The sequence below is a fragment of the Chaetodon auriga genome, chromosome 2 (assembly GCF_051107435.1).
Source record: "Chaetodon auriga isolate fChaAug3 chromosome 2, fChaAug3.hap1, whole genome shotgun sequence".
Taxonomy (NCBI): Eukaryota; Metazoa; Chordata; class Actinopteri; order Chaetodontiformes; family Chaetodontidae; genus Chaetodon; species Chaetodon auriga.
The window spans coordinates 18,333,488-18,354,850 of record NC_135075.1 but is presented as its reverse complement, the minus strand read 5'-3'; the positions used below and the strand labels follow the sequence as shown (position 1 = coordinate 18,354,850).

At 43.9% G+C, this 21,363-nt stretch overlaps 1 protein-coding gene across 1 annotated transcript in view; it reads right to left on the bottom strand.

The window, feature by feature from the left end:
* sema3fa (sema domain, immunoglobulin domain (Ig), short basic domain, secreted, (semaphorin) 3Fa) overlaps positions 1-21,363 on the bottom strand; it is a 51,737-nt gene that overhangs the window by 17,723 nt on the left and 12,651 nt on the right. Inside the window, exons 3-5 of the mRNA XM_076760012.1 lie at positions 3,266-3,426; positions 3,117-3,179; positions 711-830 (exon numbers count right to left, since the gene is read on the bottom strand). Coding sequence (XP_076616127.1) covers positions 711-830; positions 3,117-3,179; positions 3,266-3,426 — 344 coding nt within the window. The remainder of the gene's footprint in view (positions 1-710; positions 831-3,116; positions 3,180-3,265; positions 3,427-21,363) is intronic.

The window sequence follows — 21,363 nt, the reverse complement described above, 5'->3', positions numbered from 1 at the left end:
GACCTTAGGGGAGAAGCTGAATGACAAGAGGCCGACTGACCTTTACGATGAAATCTGAGCCCGCCATTTCAACAGTGAGACTAAACAGGCAGCGTGGTGAATGTAAGTGTGTGGACTGCAGCCGGGCCGGCAGCTGCTGCAGCTCTGCGTGGCCGTCGTGCTAAAGCGAGGGAGGGATGGAGGAAGGGACGGAGGGAGGGGTGAGCTACAAGGCTGATGATGGATGAGAGGCTCCATCAGTAATGATGGCCTTTCAGAGGCTCTCAGCCAGAGAGGAAGACAGGCCACAGGCTGTGCTGTGTATAAACAGGTGGGGGGGTGGGGGGTGGGGGGGGGCACTACTAGGTATTTCTATAGATATACTGTCAACGTGCTATTCCCGGTGGTCAGAGAAGATTGGTGCCTCAACGATCTCTAAGCGGTGGCAGTTAGGTACCTCACCAACAGCAATTCTGCAATAATAATAGAGATCTAGCTCCAACTGGCCGTGAGCTTTTTTTCTTTGAGTCTCCCAGACCGTGAAACCGTGCAAATCGATGAAAAGTAAGCGGCGGAAAATGATGGGAGAGAAGCAGAGCCCGTGAAACTGAGGAGCGAGAGCAGAAGGAGATTCTCTGACCCGAGATTGATTGACAGATACGGCTCTGAAAAAGAAGTGGAGAACGAAGGTCAAAATGTCTACATGGCTGCCCGGCCGCGTCTTTGGTTACCTGTGACCTTCGTCCCCGGTCCACGTAGGTGCAGATGGGGTTGTACGCGCCCGTTCCGCACACATACAGGTGGGTCCGGTTCCACGGCTCAATCAGGCGGATGAAGTTTCCACATTCCCCCTGAGGGAAACAAAACCCAACAGCATTAGAGACTTTACAAAAAAATAAAATGGAAAGAAAAGGGTTACATAACACATAATGCCCCACTGATGGTTAATAACCCCTCTGCCTGGCTCAGAACCATCATATCTATCATTTCCGCTGTTGGCTGGCTTGTGTTTGGCAGCTCAGTTCCCTGGCGCTGTGCGTTGGCCTGGCCCGGGCTTCAGATCAGACCACACTGTCAGAGGGAAAAATGTTTCCAAACACCATATAACTGTGTGGCAGAAACCAAGAAAAGCAGTGCATCCGAGCTGTGAAGTGTGTTTGCTATTGGGATTGAGGGTAAAACCAATTCAACGTTCTGTCAGGCTTGACAACTGAAAAGCATTTTGGTTAGACCAAACAAGCCTGTTGAGTGAACATTTGGGTTTTTGGAGAAGAGAGATTTAAAATCCCAATTAGGGCTTTTTAGAAGAGGACACAAGAAATGCTTGCTGCTGGGCTTTTTTTAAATCTCACCATCGATGTGGTTTATTTAGACTTTTAATCATGTAAGTGGGAACAATTCAGACGAGGACAACATCTTTCAAGTGCAGACAAAGAGGTGCTGCTGGTGAAAACAGCTCTCTGCTTTCGAGGTCTGCAGCTTTCTAATCTGTGTTTTTTTTTTTTCTGACCAGCTGTCCACCTTCCTGGTCTCAGTCCACCCAAATCAAAACTCCAACTACAGAAACATACAGGCTGATGATATCTGTTCAGATTTGTCCTGCTCGTGACAGCTGGCGAAAAAGAAAGGATGTACCAAGTACAAAAAAAAGACTGTATGCAGGATGGGGGATGAGCCATTTTGGCAGATCTTAGCAACACGACAGATGCACAAGTCAGAGGTTTGAGAGGATGTGTTTTTTTGTGTGTGTGTGTGTGTGTTTACGCATGTGGGCCTGCGTGTATTATTCAGCGCACAGTTGTGCTCCCCCACAGAGAGCACAGTGGGGATGATTGCCTTTGACCTCCCGCCTGAACCGACATCCCCTCTGAATTGCTTTTGAATTGTCATCATCTGTCATTCCCTAAAGAGTGGCCACGGTTGCCAAGACGTCTCCCGCCAGCCAATTTTATTTCTTATTTTAGTGATGAAATTTCAAACCCACCCCCGACACATACATGCACACACACAGAGGCTCATACATGCGCACCCAGAGAACGTACAGAGGCCAATACGATGTAGCCAGAGGCGGTGAGAGGCGCGGGTCACCAAACACGCATAAATGAACATTCCAGTTGGATAAACAGCAGCCTGCACTCTCTACCAGCAGGGGAGAGCAGGGTTATTAGCCAGAGTCTCATCACCGGCTCCTGCCAGCACTCAATCCTAACATGGAAGGGATGTGTGTGTGTGTGTGTGTGTGTGTGTGTGTGTTTCGAGGGGGTCAGAATGTGTGAACAAAATCAAAAGCGAAGGATCTGGTTTTTAGATGAATTTCAATGATGAGTTTCTTTGTGGGGGCTGTGCTGGCGGTGGCTGTGTTTGAATGTCTGAATCGTATTAACACTTCAGACAGGCCTGAAGCTTCCAGCGGCTAATTCATTTTGTCTGCCTGCCCGGACAACAAAGGGCAAAATAATTATTGTGCAAAAACAGAACATTAGATCACGCTCAGAAATTAAGTCAAATCTGTGATGTGTATGAGATCTGTAGGCTAATGTGTTTTCCGCTCTCACTGAAGGCGACTGAATGCTGCACGTTCCAAGTTCCCGCTGGAGCTTAATTGGTGGCAGCTGTATGCAATCAGCAATCAGGGACGCGCAGACAGTAAATAAGAGCTTCACAGCAAGTCACACATTGGAAGGGGCTTTCAAAGTCCTCCACTGACCCAGAGCCCTAATCAAATCAACAACGCTGCCAAAAGGACACACTGAAAACACACTTGTGCAAGGGTATCACCAGATAACACAGCAGGTAAAAAGGATCAAGGTGCACAACTGTGCTTGTATCAGATGCACATTATGGGTCCTGTTAATATATGTTAATCAACATATATTCAGGAACTTTAAATTGGGGCTGTAAGTCATGATCGCTTTAATTATCGATTAATCCGTCCATTATTTTTTTTTTGCAATCTGATTGATAGTTTAGTCCATAAAATGCTAGAAAATAGTGGAAAAAAACACAATCTCTTAAATCCAATGTGACATCCGACATCTAATCAACGGTCTAAAACTGAAATATAATCAATTTTCGCTTGTATAAAACAGAGGGGAACAGTAAATCCTTATATTTGAGAGGCAAGAACCAGGACTTACATTGGTGTCTTTCCCTGACAGGACACATTCAGTCTTCCTCTGGGGGGCAACGGGCCAGTGGATCTGACAGGGAGAGATCAACAAGGTGGTTAGATGTGAACCTTTGTGGAGCTCAGTCAGGATTACTGTTCGTGTGGGACATTTCTCACAATGAGCGGCTCCTTGTTGATGTCGTGCAGATCCAGGGAGAGGATATAGTCTTTGCTGCCCACATACATGCGGTCGTGGTCCTCATCCATGCGAAGGATCCGATAGTCGGTGGAGTTCAGCAAGAAGGAGAAGTGGTGAGCCGTGCTGGTAGACTTCAGCTCTATAAAGAGGCAAAAAATAGTGGAAAAATAAAATGGTTTTCTTCAAGCTGTGCCTGTAATGCTGTAGTATAAAAACACACAAATACAATTGGGAAACACAAACCACAGACATGGTCGCAAGAGATGTGTGTAGGCTGCTTGTTTCTGGCAGGGAGATGCCCTTTGGTTTGCCAAAGTTATTTCATTCTTTCTGCACTAGAGGTGATCTTCTTATTTTCTTTACAAATCTAAGCAACATACAGTAGACACACACACACACACACACACACATGTGCACACACACAGACAGTATGCTTATGTGGACCTCATGATCGTATGCTAATGATAAGCCAGATCTTCCCTCAGACTCTGCTAGAATTCACTTACAGAAGCCGTTTGTTCTTTTTTTATCCTCAGCACTACCAATTACATCCTGACATTATGGAGTTCTGGACAGGCTAAATCTGGATATGACAGGTTTGACAAAAGCAAGGAAGCCTACACTAAGAGTCAGCAGTGAACAGCAGCAGACAAGCAATAGATCGGTCACAGCTGTACGGTGACGGAAAGGTGTCAAGAAAACCAGTGGTTTTGGCCTCTTTCGCGCTGCCTCGTGGTTGGTATCCTGAGCTGCAGTCGCATATCCTGGCTTCCATTACAAAAAGCCAAATAGCAGATTATGTTCAGGACCTGGCAGCCTGACCCCTGGCTTTCCTTCACCTTTTTTGAATTCTCTCAAGCTCTGGTGGTGACGACGGCCTTCACTCTAATCTCCTCTTGTGAATTCTCCATTTCAGCAGCAGCGGAGGAGATGCCGACCACTCCCAGGCTTAGTCTCCCACCGTATCATACATAACATGGCCACATCCTTCCCTCCACATGGCTGTTGAAGCTATTCTACTATAAAACTTCTCTCAAATGGCTCACATACTGCTCGGGGCAGATCGCTGGTGTGTGAGTGTGAGTTTAAGTTACACTCTGGGTGTGAGGGGAGATAAGTGGAGATCTGGTGTACGGAAAGCAGCTTTTTCTCCCGGTCCTCCCATTACCTCCCAAGCTGTTAGAGAATCTGATAGGAGGTCTCTCTCTTCCTCTTGCTCTCTTTCAAACTACGCTTGGGAAAGTTGAGCCTGCACTTGTGCTGTTCTATTTGCAGAGAAAACTAGAGGACCAGATAGAGGACCTGTTCATGTTCCACTTCAATGAGACCAGACAAACAGCCCTACTGTTGTCCCCATCCAAGTCTGAGACTCACTGAAGATGAGAGAGACTGCCTAACACAGCTTTTCTTCATCAGGAGGAAGCAGAATGTCTTGTTACTTTACTGGAAATAAAAGACAGTATGATGTTTTCCACCTGCGCGGGACATCTTGAAATACTGACACGAATCCTCTGCCAGAAAGCTTCTCAGCTGCTGGTGAGCTGAGCTCCTTCAGGAACTGTGAAATACTGTCGTCACGGTGCAGCATCTCGCCACACAGTGAGGTGGGTAAGGTAGCAAATAGGAATAGACACGGCTGTCACCCGTGTAATTCTCATAAGTTGCCTCGAAACATATATGCTTTACTATTTGCTCTCACTCCCAAGGACAGTGAAATCATTTTTTGATTGACAAGGCCTCAGTTGACAGAATTCTGTACATATTTATTAAAACGAATGGTTGAATACCAATTAAACACTAAGAAAATCAATCACTTTTAGTTTTTAATTTTATTAAAAGGTGTCATCCTTAAGATTTTTGGTACTATTTTTGGCATCTTTGGCGTCATCATCTCCAGTGATTCAGTGTGATTCTGTATTTACCTCTCTGAATAGTCAATAACAAATCTGTTGCCAAATCAACCAGAACTCAAATTTTAAAGATTATAACTTGAATTGATACTGATTTCCACTACAGTTAATTTCATTATTGAAAACTATGATAAAATATGTTCATCAACAACCTTTTTCTTCATGAATAAGACGAGATGATGATGAGAGATGAGATGGTGATGGTCATTAAACACCATCTGTGATGAGAATAAACTGCAGTTTAAGAAATAAAACCTTCTCTCTCCTTGTTTTCACTAAAGGGAAATCAAGATATACACCTGCAGCACGCAACAAGCACAGTCAGGACTCGGAGTATCTTGAGCCATTTATTTTATAGAAAGCAAGTTAAGACACATGGTGACATTTAGGCCAATTTTCATAACAATGAGGCTGAGAAAAAGAAAAAAAATGCATTGCTTTGTCAGAAAGGAAGGGAATGTGGCCATAAAATTGCTGGTAAGAATCCCACAAACCTGACGAGGCAGATTGAGGCTCACCACAAAGAAAGTGAGGTAGGTTCACTAAACGTTAGGTTGGTTTTTTAAGGTATCTTAAGCGAACTGGTAAGGCAGTAGTGTTACATGATGTAGGCCGTGTTGTGGATCATTCAACCTGTGTTTTTCATCACAGAATGATAAAATATCTTAAAATAAGTAACAAAGGATTATCGGTTTTGGCTCGACTAGATTGAATGAAATGCTTAACAATCTGATGACTGACAAACACTAAAATATCAACAGTTAAAACGTCCAGACTCTTTGTCAACTCAAACTTCAAATAAACAAAGAAATAGCTGATAAAATTAACACTCGATTCCCACCCGATCACTCAGCACTCGAGCCGAGCACATGCATGAGCACAGTAAAGTAGGACACGGGTGCAGGTGGTGACAGCAGCACGATGATGAATCACAGCCCCACTGGATGTCCTATGTTAAGCATCTATGCTTGTGCAGAAACAGTACACACACACACACACACACATACACACACACATAGAGAACATCCCAAAACTCCAGCCTTTCTCCACAATCATCACGTCTCATTTTCTGTCCTTGTCTGCTTGTCATCCACGCACTCAGACAGCCAGCTGCTCTGGCAGGCGCAGCGGTCGAACGATACTGGAGCTTCGGGGACACCAGACGTCACCAGCTGACATCCCACATTTATCACCTCTGCACTCAGATTCACACTCAGGGGCATCTGAACAGAAGCCTGCCGGTGGCGACTGGCTGTCACAGGTCCGACAGCGGTTATAGGTCACCGAAAAGTTCACTGAGAGCCCACGGACAGACAGACGAGACAGATAAAGCAGACAGACAGACAGACAACCTACTACGAATAAACGAATGAACATTCATCAAAACAGATTATCAGTTAACACCAACGCGTTCTGATTGTCTGACAGCCTGTCATCTTTCTCCCTCTCTTTAGTCTCGCTCTGTGATTCAGGGTCACTGGATCAATATCTACCACTTTCATGGCAGACCTAATTTCATCCTGATGAAAATGACCTGAATGACCCACATATCATGAAAAAAAAAGAAAACTAGCAGCATGAGCAATCCAAAGTAAGCTCTATAAAAACTGAAAGCTTAAAAACATATAATACAAGAGAATTGCATTACTGATCAAAACTTTCTTGGCAAAATCGAATATAATAATTATTTTATTTCAGAAAATTCACAGGCTGCAAATTACATCCAATTGTGGTTTGGACAACTTCCTTCAACAGCCGTTTTAAAACACACTGTTCTCGTCCCATTTTTCCAAAGATAACTGATACTGAGAGACCACTGACACATGATGGAAAGGATGTCTGGCTGTGTTTATTGAATCTTTTCATGGAGGTCTGCATATTTCTGATAACTAAGTGTACTGTACCAGTAATCTAAGGAGCGAGGACTGGTAGAAGTGTCAAAACAATCTCGGGGCATTGCATGTATGCACATGCTTAGCCTCATCACAGCACTCTCTTGTATGCAGCACTGTAGTATATAAAATTGCAGGAGATCATAATGCATGCGACATAATGGGAATCATGCGTTTACCAGTGCTGCTCGTCACTTACAAGAATTCCTAACATCTACAGCACCCGGGACTCATTCCAAAGCACATTTGAAAGCCTGCATAAAGACTACATGTCCCCTCAGCTAAAATCCAATGGCTCTATTACAGTTATACTGCACATTAACTCCATTCATCTTGCCATTTTAATCTGTGAAAATGAAGTGGCAATCTTGCACTCTGGAGAAATATTGCATCTTTGCGAGACGAGACATGCTAAAGCACATTTTCTTTGAAATAATGCCTGTGGCGCGGTGAGATAAGGAGTTAGGTATGATAACAGTCCACCTCCGAGTGCTCATACGCTCTATTGTCAGCACAAATTCATTTTCTCAGAAACATTCCTGTGTGTTGCAGCTCAGCCTAAATTGGCTGTGGCCCAGACGCCAAGAAAAATGTCACAAAACAAAACACAGGCCTTGACGTTGTGTTAAATGGTTGACTTTATAACGAGTTGGTAAATTCAGCAATGATAGGGCACAAGTGTCTTTCTGTAAAAACCACAGGATCTGGTGTTTGTCACAGAGTTTCCCAGCAAGGTCTTTGCAATCACCACCAGACACATGGGCAAACAGAGCTAAATTGCCTTTTTCTTTTCAGCATGTGGAATTGTTGTCAGTTTGTTGAAGATCTTTGCCGGTGGATAAAACCCAATCTGTTCCAACTACTGCTCCAGAATGTGAATGACATCTGCCGGTAAACTGAGCCTGTAGTCTGTCCACCTGTTGATGCCACCCCTCTGCGCTGTGGTCACTCTCTGATCTGCTCTGCAGCCAAAGTACGCAGGCTTTTGGCAAAGCTCCACAGCCTGGTTTGGTTTTCCTGGGTCATCCTCAAAGGGACATAAGGGACAAGAAAGACGCAGCTCCCAGATGCCGCTACCACTTCTTTTCATGCCACTATCTGCCTTGCAGATCTCCCCTTGTTTCCCGTCAGAGTGCGTGTGTGATGTTAAGGGTGAAAGAGAAGGGGGGGGGTCTGAGGAATCAGGCAGCAGAAAATCCCACATACCTGCCCAGGCATCCCCTGCATGTTGTCTGAATTCCCCAATCTACTCATGTTCACATTCTCATAAAGCAGAGGTGTGGCCCCACCTTGCTGCAGCTTGTCTGCAGCCATGCATGCACGGATGTGTCCCGGCGTGGATTTTCTTTATCGAGTGATGGACACATGCAGCTTATATATAAGGACTGTCCTCGGCAGAATTAAGACGACACTGGTCACAACAATTAGAATGGCCTTGAAATAATGTCATGGTTGTGCAAGTAATGACTGTGGTTTTTCAGTAGCAAACACAGTGGTAACACGGCATTTTCATTTCGGCGTCAGGTTTTATAGGTGCATCAGTAAAGCACATGACTTTAAGTTGTAGCTTTACCGTCACAGTCAGTGCACCTATAGCTGCTGTTTGCCAAGAACTTGCAGCACACAACTCCTCATAAAAACACAACTTTGGATTTTTAGGTTTCTGTTTGTGTAACAAATAAGGAGCAACTTGTTAATTAGTGAGGTTTAGAGGTGCTGATTGGTTTTAGATTTCACACTGCTTCCCATTATGCTAAGCTAACAGCTTTCAGACTCTAGCTCCATACTTCAGGCACAGACATGAGAGTGGTATCGATCTTCTTATCCGAGAAGCTACAGTTGTCTAAGCCCAAGCAGACCTGAGAGGTGAGCGATGGGCCATTCTGGAAGACACTGAAAATCCTGCTCAGTTGTTCAGATATAAGATCTCCTGGATGTATCTCTGTATAGTAAATGCATGTAAAATGTGTCTGTTCAGTGCAAATCCCAAGTGCATACCGAATGTCTGAGTGCAGTGTATCTTCTAAGTGTTAGCGCACAGGATGGAGAGGTCATTGCAGATATCAGAGGGGCTGAAAAGCAGTGGGAGGCCTTATCAGCCCAAACTGTCGCAGCTTTGTGTTTGCCTCCATTCAGCATCTCATAATCAGCCTCTCACCACCCGCTGGGGCCAGGACTATTGACTCAGAACACATGTCAGTGCAGCTGATTGCTGCTTACCTGTGCCTGTCAAGGACAAATAATTGGCACCAGATTATGTCTTATCTCTGAGCTTCCGGATGCTGTCACTCAGATGCTCTTCACGCTTGTCTGCCACTGATACACTGTGTATGTGTGTGTGTGTGTGTGTGTGTGTGTATACATAGAAATAGAAGTAGAGCTCTCTGATCCTCACATCAAATCAGGGACACCTGTCTCCCACTGCACAAATCAAGAGCGGAGAAGGATTGATTTAAGTACTGAGTTCACTTCCTGCGTGGAAACGAGAGATTATAACAAATCTACTTCTGCTGTTTCGGATGACAGGAAAGGTTAATTAAAGCATGAGGGAGCAGAGGAGTATCTCTGGTCAAACTGACAGGAAAGGTCATTTAGTTTCTTTATCCCACTGTGTCTGCAAATCCAACCTTCATTAAGTTATACTGTATATATCGTCATCAGGAGTATAGGGTGGGATTACATGCAGAGGGGAGACGTGTACAACCTTTGATTTGCTTTTAAAGTGTAATTCCAACTCTTCCTCCTATTACACAAATGGACTATAATAAATAATGACTCTTTGAAATAAATAAGGCTAATGCAGTGTGACAACTAAAACCCTGAAGTGTCTCATGTGAATACTACCAATGCTTTCCCTCAATACTCTCTTCCACAGGCAGCTGCCCTCAGTAGCCCCCACAGGGCCGCAGGTGAAAGGTTAAAGGACACAAGGGGTCTGAGGTGAAAGCTCATCCCTGGCCTCCTCACACTTCAGCATAATCAGGATTATCTTTGGGGAGGGTCAGGCAGGGTGCCTGCTCCATGCACATGTCTGGAGATAGCAGGGTGGTCATGGTGACACCAAGGTGGGATGGTTGGAGGACAAGGGGAAAACTCTTAAGAAATGCCTGAAAGGGGGTGAAGTGCACTGCTGCAGCAAGTATAATCAATTTAGACAAAATTTCATGATACGTTTACTGTTGCCTCTTCGCAAAGCGGCAAAAAAGCTTTTTATCTAGTTGTTCTAATCATGTTTTCCACTTGGTTACACAGAAATAAGTATAGTGGGATACATTCAAGTGGCGGAAAATGTCTACGTCTTAAGCATACCTCCACATTTCACAGAAAATAACACTCAAGTTGCCAAGAAAAATGAGAAATCCGTATTCACACTGTAAGTACTATAAAACCTTTCAGGAAATCAGTGGGCAGGTCTGCCTGACTCTCTCCCTCGACAACGCTAATCTCTGGATTTCGGAGAACATGAAAAACACAGGTTGGTTCCTTGCTTTGTTTACAAAATGCTTTATCCTGGGGCGCTGTCTGGGCCCGTGGCTGGCCGCTGTATGCACAAGTGTTTGTGTGTGTGGGATTGGGGTCGTGCAGATGCTGCAAGCCGCTGTAATGATGACGAAGCTGTGTTTGTTGTTGTAGCTGTGCCGTTGCTTGCAGCGCGCTGGTCCGGGTGGCGGCGGTGGTCAGTGGTCACAACACAGGTTAGAGGGATTATGGAAAGGGCTGAATAATGAGACAAGAGCTGCTGCGAATGAGTGAAAAATCCTCCTCTCCCTGGCTGACCTCTGACCCCGCACTCAGAACAAATACTCTCTCTCTCTCTGTCTGTCAGCTGCACTAACACACGAGCAGATGCACAATGCTTTCTCAGAGGAGTCTGTTCATTCTTATTTATGGATCTCTCCTAATCCTCTATTCAGTTGGGAGTGTTAAAATTTGCATAGTTCCTGAGCCAAGGTGTCAATAAATCAGTTCTCTTGCCTCTGATTTTTACCAGAACTGAACAAAGCATAATATTACGCATGCCCTCTTGCTTCCTTGTGCATCAAGGTCATGGCCAGTGTGTTGCTTGCTGAGGGCAATAAGAGGGGGGTAATTAGGAGGTAAATTTAGAGGGACCATTAGCTGCAAGTGTTGACTCACAGTCCACTGGGGACAACAGCCACCTCTACCCTCTCTGGGTGTTCCACTCTCCAGTCCAGCACTGAGAATCCACTATATTCCCTGTGGTCATTTTTCACCCACAACAGCAAATGGTGTGGTAGAGGAGTGAGAACGGAGGGAGGGGTCCCGAGGGGAGAGGAGCCTGACAGCGAGCCTAAGAACTTCCATTTATCAAAGCAGGCAGGAGAGAGCCATGGAAACTCTGAGACGAACTCTGGGAGAGCTGCTTCATACAGCCAACAAGGAGAGGCTGAGATCTCCTCTACTGCTGCTGGAGGGGCAAAAACCACAGCTCACAAAGGCACACACAGGCTCTCCAATGTGTATTCTAATCATGAGTTGGATGGTGGACAAAACACCCCGATTGTGGGCCCAAATACACAAAAACACTGATTGAGATCTCAGATGCCAGCTTAGGTAGAGAGCAGAAGTGGAAAGAGAGGAGAGAGAAGTTCTCAAAAGTGTTGTTCACCCCTGAAAAGAAAAGGGAAGAAGTAATGACAAAGTTTGTGGAACAGTTTGACTACATATATAGGTCAAATGAGCAAACAAGACCCACGGGGTGCTCTCTATTGGCTTTTGTGAGTTTCCCTTTCTGCTTTTGATGCATTGACCAGATTTGAACAGATTTTTGACCAAGTACTTAATGCCATAGATGCACAAGGTGACGTGCTAGTAGGCCTGTTATGGTCAAGTTCAAATGATAATGTTGAGGTGAGTGTTGGGAACTAATTTAGGATCTGTAACTTGTGGCACTGGTTCTGAAGCTGTAGGCAAACCGTGTTAGCTGTGCTAACGCAATGCTGATATAGCATTTATGGTATACACTCTGGACAGAATGTCCTCCCAGTAAATGCCCAAAAACCAGTCATGGGAATTATGACTCTAGTCCGTCTGGAGTAAAGAAGAAAACAGTCTTATAAGACGCTGTGAAAAAACCACAAAGTCTGCAGAGGGAGGCAGTTGAGGTGGATGGATGGGTCAACAAATCGCTGGACTTGACAAGGGAGAACGCAGTTCTTTTCCTGTTTCCTACCGACAGTCAACATGGTTTCTTTTTAACCATGACCAAGATGTTCCCCGAACACTAACAAAGTCTATTCTGCGTCTAAACCTAACTAAAACTGCACCATAGCAGGGTCAGATCAGACAATTTTTTTATTTTTGAAACAATAATTGGTAACAATTTTCGAAGGCATATTCAGGAAATGCTGTGTGTCGTTCTGACGTTCAGTGTGAAGACAAACTATGTCTGTTTTCTTTTAATCTGGAGGACTTGCTACTTTGGGCGAGTTGCAGTCTGAGGCAGCGCACTTCTTCTTCCAGATAGTGATGCATTTGATCAGGATAATCTCTACAGTTCCAACATGGTGGAAATGGACCAGGGAAAGTAATGTGTTTTTATATATAAGGGTTCAGTCCTCCAAGCACTACTTGTCCAGATAAGAATGAACACCATCATGTGACTGCAGTTAAGACCAAAGCTCTCTTTTATTAAAAAGGCCAAAACATTTTCTTCCTTTCGTTTGGGTGATTTCCAATTTACAGCAGGCGATGGCCAAAGTCAGATAACCAAAACCCTGCTTCCTCTATTTTTCAAAATAAAACCAAATTATCTCTCACTGAGGAGTGATGAGGAAACAAACATCTCATCATTTATCACCTTCCCATCCTGCATCAACCTCCTCAGATTGTTTAAGCATTTCCGTCAGCCTTGCACACCATCCAGGACATCCAGATTCTTTACAGAGGTTCTCATGCATGCAGCTTGACCAAAAAATTATAGCATCCCCATCTATCTTAAATCTCCCTCTCTATGCCTGGTTAATGCTATTTTGATTTATCACCCAGCTTCCTCTGACACCTTCCTTTTCCTCGGCTTGTCTGATCCTGCCAGGATCCACTAGCCCCTGTCTGCATACCAACCCTTTGAGATAACACGAGCTCCTTTCTTTAACACCCAGCATGCCGCAGGTGAAAGAAGCAGGGCGATGGGGGAAATGCGTGCATGCTGAGTGCAGTGATGATGTATTTTTCTATGAATGTCAGGCTTGTGCTTCACCCATTAAAAGTATTTAACTCAAGCATGAAGAAAGAGTTAGACATGTCTCTCAACAAGAGTCATTAAGGAACATGTCTAATGAGATTTAACCGATATGACTCCATCCAAATGTTATGCAAGCTGTAGGCAAATTTCTCAAAAGTTGACGGAATAAAATGCTTGTGGTTATGTGGTTCCATCAGCTAATGTTGTGCAAAATCACTCAAGATGATGCGATATCGAGACAAGGACGAATAACTCTGACACATCATGGCATTTCACTGCTGCTTCCCAGCTAAGATGGCATTTATGTTATTTTAATGAATGACTTTGTCTCTGTCCACCCACTCCATGTGGCGTTTTTGTCAGCTACCCTGGAGACAGAAACAGGATGACAAGCAACAAAGGCTGCTCACTGGAGCTGAGCTGGGGATGTTTTGTAGCATGTCTTCCACTACCAGGCCACCTAGAGAGACAGGACAACTTTTTTGACCCTGAGCCAAGAGGCAAAATCTTTTTTATTTGCTTGTTTCTACTCATTTTTTAAAGTACAAATTCAATACATGCATTAAAACAGTTGGGCGGAAAAGCCCTTAATAAGCTCAGCTGGAGTCTTTGGATTCAATGTGCAAATGGAACATGTGGTATCCTTTGCTAAATGCACAGCATTGCTCAGGTCATGCACTGCATGCGCCTTGTTCTACACTGGGTGTGAAACAAGATGGTCAATTAGAGGTTTGTGATGTGAATATGAATGTGCCCTCTGTCCCAAATGGCCAGCCAGGGGTCACCAGCATCTGGGGAGTTATCAGACTAGGAGCCACAAATGGGTGAGTGCCAGAAGCCCATCTGCCCCTGCAGTCGACATAATACCGCATGCACCGCTGCTGCATACGCCCACTTGACCTCACGTCGCTGCTAGACAAAGGCAGGGTCACCCCCGACCAGGTACGTGTCAGCACAGATCCCAGGTCCAGCCTTGTGCACTAATGCCTTATGACAGGCAGGGGACAACCAGATAATGCTCAACAATCAGGCGGCTGGTTGTTGAGCAGCGTGTCATGGTCCTCAGATGGTGTGTTGGAGTCTTGGCCTGCACTGAGGACCTGTTCATTTGTCTGACAGGCTTTGTGCTCAGTTAACAGCGAGTGGGAGTTTTGCCACAAAGACTGAGACAGGCATGCATAACCATAAGACAACAATGTCCTGAAGCTGAAATTACCTCCTAAATGTAAAATCCTTCCAACAGTTTTTCCTACAGTATACTGTCACACTTTTGGCTCTTTAGATGATAGATCTTTGATACAATTTTTAACCATTTAAGCAGCGTGACTCTTGGGACAGCAATGTTGGTCTGTTCGTCGGCCTGCAAATTTAAACGAGAGGGACATATCTCAACAAATATTGAATAGATTTCCATGAACATCAGCACAGATATTCATGTTCTCCCAGTGATTAATCCCAGTGACTTAAATGAAATGACTTTTGCTTTAGCACCACCACCATCACATCTGTGGATTGAGTCAACAACACAAACAACTATTAGATGGATTCAGAATGAAGTGCAGTAATTTTGATGATCCCTTAACTTTCCTTCCAGCGCAGTCATCAGGTGAAAATGTTAATTACTATGGGGTATAATCAAAAACCTGCAAAACTAATGACACTCCCATCAGCCTTTGCTGTACTTTGTATTCAGTGCCACTTGGAAAATTTTTGCATGTTAACGGTTAATGAAGATGGTGAACATGGTAAACATTATACATGCTAAACATCAGAATGTTAGCACTGCCACTGTGACCCTGTTAGCATGGCTGTAGACGTTAGTCTTGTTTCTCAACACAGTACATAATTTCTGGCTAAACTAATTTGCTTACCGTCTTTGACAAGAACTGTAGACATATCCTATAAAATATTAATATTTGGTTCAATAGCTGCTACTGCAAGTCCTGGTTGATTGACACTTCAATAAAGGTAGAAAGTGAGGATTTTTCTAAACACACTCCCTGAAGAGAAGGTCTTTGCAAACAGATCAAACATAACATTCCTCTAGTAATCCATTCCATTAGTGGCTGACTGTGCACCAGTGAACCAACAGATCAATATGGCATTGACCTCCGCAGATGATTCTGAAGGTAATTACACTTGGAGCACAAACTCTGCCTTTTCAGTCTCTTAAGCTCTGCAACCACAAGCTTGTATAAGAAAAACAAATTAACCAGCAACATACTCTGACGATTTTTGAGTATATTCTCTGACAAAAAATATTCTTGCTGGCAAGTTATTACAGGTTAACTCCTGAGCTGTTATTACTGAGGAGCAGCCCAGGAACAATATTATGTTTTCTTGTCAAGGCCTGGGTGAGAGCAGCTTGAGCCCCACATGTGAGAGGTTATTTGCTAGTGTGTACCTTCTTGGGTTTGGGCCCAACACTGGCTCTGCTATTACTGCAGTGTTTTCCATACCATTGCCTTGAAATTGAATATCTACAGTTCTTACAAGCTAATTTGGTTGAAATTCATGTACATTATTTTAACTGCTTGAATATCCAATCATCACTAAAGCGTATGTCATGCAAAGGAGCCAATAAATACATATGGCATGGTCAAAGTTGTCATATTAACATTCAAGGCATGTTGATTGATTCACATTAACTCAACATGCCACCTTAAAAGTTGCCAGAAACTGCCAGTCAGCTTTGAGCTGTTCAGCTAATTAACAGTTCCCGCAGTCTATAATGAGCCAGTGTTAACTAGTAAAGATGAAATGACAGCAAAACATCCTTTCATTCATCATTTGCTCTTCTGATGATTTCGTCATTTGTGATGAAGAAACACTACAAAGCCGGCCTGTTAAACTCCCTACATCCACAATGTCTGCACAAAATGAAAGCTTGCTTTGCTATGTTTTCATAGCCTATTAGATGAGCTTCATCTCTGCCTACGCTGAAGCCTATTCCTCAGGATGGATACTTTGAATGTGAGCTACATTTGCTCGGCACAAAACACAGGCTTGTCAACGGTGGGGAAACACTGCACTGCTGAATCCTTCCCAGAACAAGCAGCAGCTCTATCTGTATGTCTTTGAATTTGTGTAAGAAGTCCAGTAGCCTTCTCTTTAGCGATTCTTTGGTGGCATGGCGAGTTTCATGGTCAAGTGTGCAAGAGTTGACACTGCAAACAGATATTCTGACCAGACTGCAGCTGACAGCATCCCACTGCCTCTTTTCATCACAACCATCCTTTGTATGTGCCTCTTTCAACCATTTTTATTTTGGTACATTTACGGGCATGACTGGGGCAGTTAATACAGCTTGCTCTCACAAAAAACTGACCCAAACCAATGCACACAGAAAGACTTGATCCAAGCAGTCAATGAAACACAGCAGGAAAGTTTGGTGAAAGCTGTGGGAAGAAAAGAAAGCGAGGGGACCAACTGGTGAGAATAAGCTGACTGTGACAGATCATCCATGTTAACGTGTCCATTTGCTGTCTGTCTGTCTGTTTGTCTGTGTGGCATAAATGGGAGCAGAGGAGTCGAGGGAACAAAGTGTGGGATGATGACCGTCAGTCAAGGGCATTCATCTTTTCTAAGTGGAAGAGTGGCTACACGATGGAGATGATGGTAGTAGGGATGGAGAGAGTTAGAACAAAGGGAGAAAGGGCTGAAGTGGGGGAAGAGGTGGCAGTGGGAATGTTGTAGAAACTCAGTTTGGAAATAGTTGCCTCTGTAACATATTCAGGCTGTAGTAAAAAGAGAATATGAAGGCACATTCTTGTTGCAATGATGCATGAATATTTGGTATCTTGTTAATGTTTAAAGATTTGTGCATTCGTGCATCCCATCTTGTTTCAGTGTCAAAGGGTCTCTGTGTAGATGATCATTTGACAGGTGATAGCTAGACTTAGGTGTGAAGGGAAATGTACATCACACAGTTGCAGGAAACAGCAAACAGTGGTACTGAAGCGTAACCTCACAGGGCAGCAGCCAGCTTAGACCAACTTAGTGCCACGAGCTTTGGAGTCATGATTTTAAAGAGGAATGTTGCACGTGATGATCTTTCCCAGCATGACGGAACTGAGTCGCTTCAAGAAGCTGGGGCCTTCCTCACAGAAAATAATTACAGGCTAAAACGACCATTTACATTCCAATAGGTTAAATGTGCGCTCTGAAAGAAAAAAAAAAATGTCATTCAAGATGAAACATGTTGGCAGCCATTACAACTTTAATGGATAATGTGAATTGTCTGCTGAAGGCGGGCCCCACTCTCTCATCCTAGCCTGCAATTAAAGCAAAGCTACACAAGGTCAGGCTGAGTGACAGGCTGACAGACCTATAGATTACTGTCTGTCTGTGTAATCCACGGCCTTTTTTACTCCCCCCGCTGACTGACGCGCTCACCCCTCCCATTTTAAACACCAGTGCCTGTTGATTTGGAGGCTTTCATGTTTGATGGACAGATGGGACATCCTACCCTGTGACACTGTGACCTTCTTCTCACCCGTGACCATAAGGGTCAATGTGCAGAGTGCGGCTGCTGAGGGGCAGCAGGGAGAGGACATGTGAATGGCTTTAGTTAGCGATATATGGTTGCTAATAAGGATAAGTTTCCCAAATGGAAATACCAGGCTGAACTGTGAGGTTTTGCAGACAGTGGAGGCACAAGTAGCAAAACTTGCACTGAAGGGTAAAAGATGGATAAAATCATAAAAACACAACACAAGATGCCATGTCTGCCCTACAACAATCATGGCCCCTGGTTCACATAAACCCTTCATATCAATACTACAGCAATTACTGCACACCAGGCATGAAATGGGCAAATAAGATTGCCCACTGTTCAGATTACAGGCCATGCACCCAAAGACCGACAGCAAATCAGAAAATGGCTCTCTGGCATGTTACTGTTGGCAGTTCTGCTCAGTGGGACTTAGCATGCACATAAATGGAGGTAGATAAGAAATGTTGAAATGATTTTTCCAACCGTTAAACACTAATGACGCAATGCATTCAAAGCCATAGAGGTAGTGTCTCATAAGCAGTCTGTTCTGATCTGTAGGATCCAGGAATTCATAGCCATTTGGCTTCAGGCTGACACTTACTGAAAGCAACGCGTCCGTACTTAAACATCCGAGTTGGAGATGCACAGACAGTTTTGACAAAAGAAAGTATTACCTGGAAGTACATGTTTTGATTGGGGAATGGTAGAGAGATAGCGAGATATAAATATAAAGTGGAAAAAACTGAGAGCAAGGCAAGAGTCTTATCGGTTGGGAGGCAACATGCGTGACAGTGGGAAATCTTAGTCACAGTCCCTCCATCCGTCCTCACATGGGGTGTTGAAGGAGGCCAGCGATTGCACAGACACAGGAGGCTAAAAACCTTCTTATCTTACACTGTCATACCTTCTCATAAATCTGTGCTTAGCCATCCGCTCTGCACTGATAAGGCAACCAAACACAGACTGATCCACACCAGGAATGGAGAGAGACTTTCTTCTTTTATGAGTGGCCTCTCTCGCTCTCTCACACTCCCTTCTCCTATCTTCGTTATCTGTTTTTCATTCATCAGATCTGAACAGCAGACAAGTTATTTTTTTTCTGCTTGGGGCTTGTTTGTTTGCAGCTTGCCATATTTTCTCTTGTAGCTTTTCCAGCAGTCTGGTTATGATCATCTGAGGAACTAGTGAATCATTTGCACAAGAAAGAGCTGGGAGAGCTGAGAAATGATCTTTCGATCGTCACTGCAATAAAAAAAAAAAAAAAAAAAAAAAAAAACTGTGTAGAGAAAAGGCTTTTATTTAGACTGGATCTGGCCAGTGGATGTCACTGCCACAGGACTAAAGTGATACTATAACTGTGCCAAGGCCAACATATAGTCTGCCTTGCCATAAGATGGACTGATGTAACTCACACACAGCAATGTGGGACTTATTAGTTGATCTTCACTCACAAACTGGATGCAGCATAAAGGAGCTAATGTAGCATCCTTAAAAGTGCCAAAAATAATAGATAAATAATCAGAATATTAGCAGCTGCAAAGCACCAAGTGAGCGGGGGAAAGTCACACAGTTCAGTTTTTTGAGGCGGATTCAAAGTCTCTTGAATTGTTTGGTGAAGCCAACACCAAACAATCACAGGCAAACAAAGAATCATGAAATGCAGGGCAAGACTTGTGGTCAGGGACAGAAGGCTAAGATATTTAGTGGGGAACAGGAGAAATCGGAAACAGGCAAGTTCAGCAACAGTCCACATGAAATCGCTGGAGAGACTTGCATAGAAGCAACGACAGTCTGGCAGAGAGTGAGTGTGGCAAAGCAGCTTAAATACTGCACTGATTGCTATGAGCCTCAGGTGTGTGATCAGGTGAGTGGGCAGGTAGGCATGGCTGTGTGAGGAGAAGACAATGGCAGCAGGTAAGAGACCTGAATATACTGTGATACAAGCAAGGATGGAGCAAGGTTCACCACTTTGTGAACACATGATTGTATAAAGGATATTATATGATATGGGCTTGAATACACTTTGTAAAACTGTTTTCAGTGAACACTGTTTGCTAAATGATTGCATTCTGTTTTTATTTACATTTTACAGAGTCCCACCTTTTTTGGAATCATGGTTGTAGGCTTTAGGAGCAGTTACATGTTCAGAAGTACAGTATTTAACTCTTTCATCAACAAAAACCGATTACCTCCAGATCTGATGTACCTAGAAATGCTGCACAGTGTTTGGGTATATTAATATGTTGGAAGTTTGAAGAAAATACAACAGCATAAGTGTAATTTGTGACAAGCTGGTCTGACTAAGAGGGCTGGACTGTTGCTATAAGCCTGGCATTGGCTGAGGACTTCGTCGTATTCTTCTCCCCTTCCACTATTTGCATGTTACCATTCAAAGTCTCCGTCTCCATGTGAAACATCAGCAACAGCCTCCAAGCTAGCAACCTGCATGCTGAAAATGGAAAATTTTGACAAACATTTGGACTGTGCAATAAGGCAGGTCTGCTTGGTTCTTTTGGAGGGATTTTTCCATTTTAATGCCAGGGCTCTCCTCCTCGTGTGCAAATGTTCCACCAAAACAAGTTCCCCCAACACTATTTTGCAAGGGTGCTGTCGTTGCATCCCGGACTGTCCAAGATGATTGGTTTAAAGAAACGCAAGCAAGCCAGAGCATTATTTTCCCAAATATCTGAACGATAACGGGTTCAGCCAGACCTTTCTCCAGCACTGGAACACTAAAATTAAGTGTGGCAATAGGTCTGGCCATGGGTGTGCAAGTAAAAAGCTAATGCTGTGCTAATCAGTGGAACTTTGCATATAACAATATCTTTGCAACTACACAAACAAAATGGCTTTCAGACACAGAACAATCCTGTTAAACACCACAGCATGCAGTGCGCTGTAGCTCCCGTTGTTTTTATGGTTCAGTTTGCTCATAATGCACTGCAAAGGTTTGTGACCAATTAATCATGCATAGATTGTTTAGTAGGGCAGTGTAATCCAGCCATGGCAGTGAAAAGGTAAATTTCACGCTGTGCACCAATCCTTTACACGAATGACATCAGTATAATCAAAAGCCATAGACTAATGAATTCCAAGCTTTTTATACTTTCTAAATGCGATTACACTTGAACAAAGCATCATTTAGGTTGGAGATCTTCCCAGTGTCAAAAGACATTTTGTTGCTTCCTGTGTGCGACTTTCAGCTGAGTCGACCGCATTAAAACTAGATCTGTCAGCCGTGGAAAAAAAAGTTTTGTGTCTATGTGTTTGTGCCAGGAGGTGCTGCTTCCTATAAGCTCTCTGAGGGGCTGTCTGTGGTCTTCCATCATTGTAGTGCGGCGAAACACACGGTCCAGAGGAGCACATCAATTCATCTAACATGAAATCCTACAGAACATGAAAGCCCAGGACCATAGCCAAGCTTTGAGTGATGACTGTTTCAACGTTTGTGCCAAGAGGAGGAAAAGTGAGAGACCAGAATGATGAGAGACAGAAAGAGAGACAGCGAGCAGAGGGAGGAAAAGGACAGAAAGAGATGCTTTGAGCGTTAATGCTGTGCCAGTGTTGTATGCCA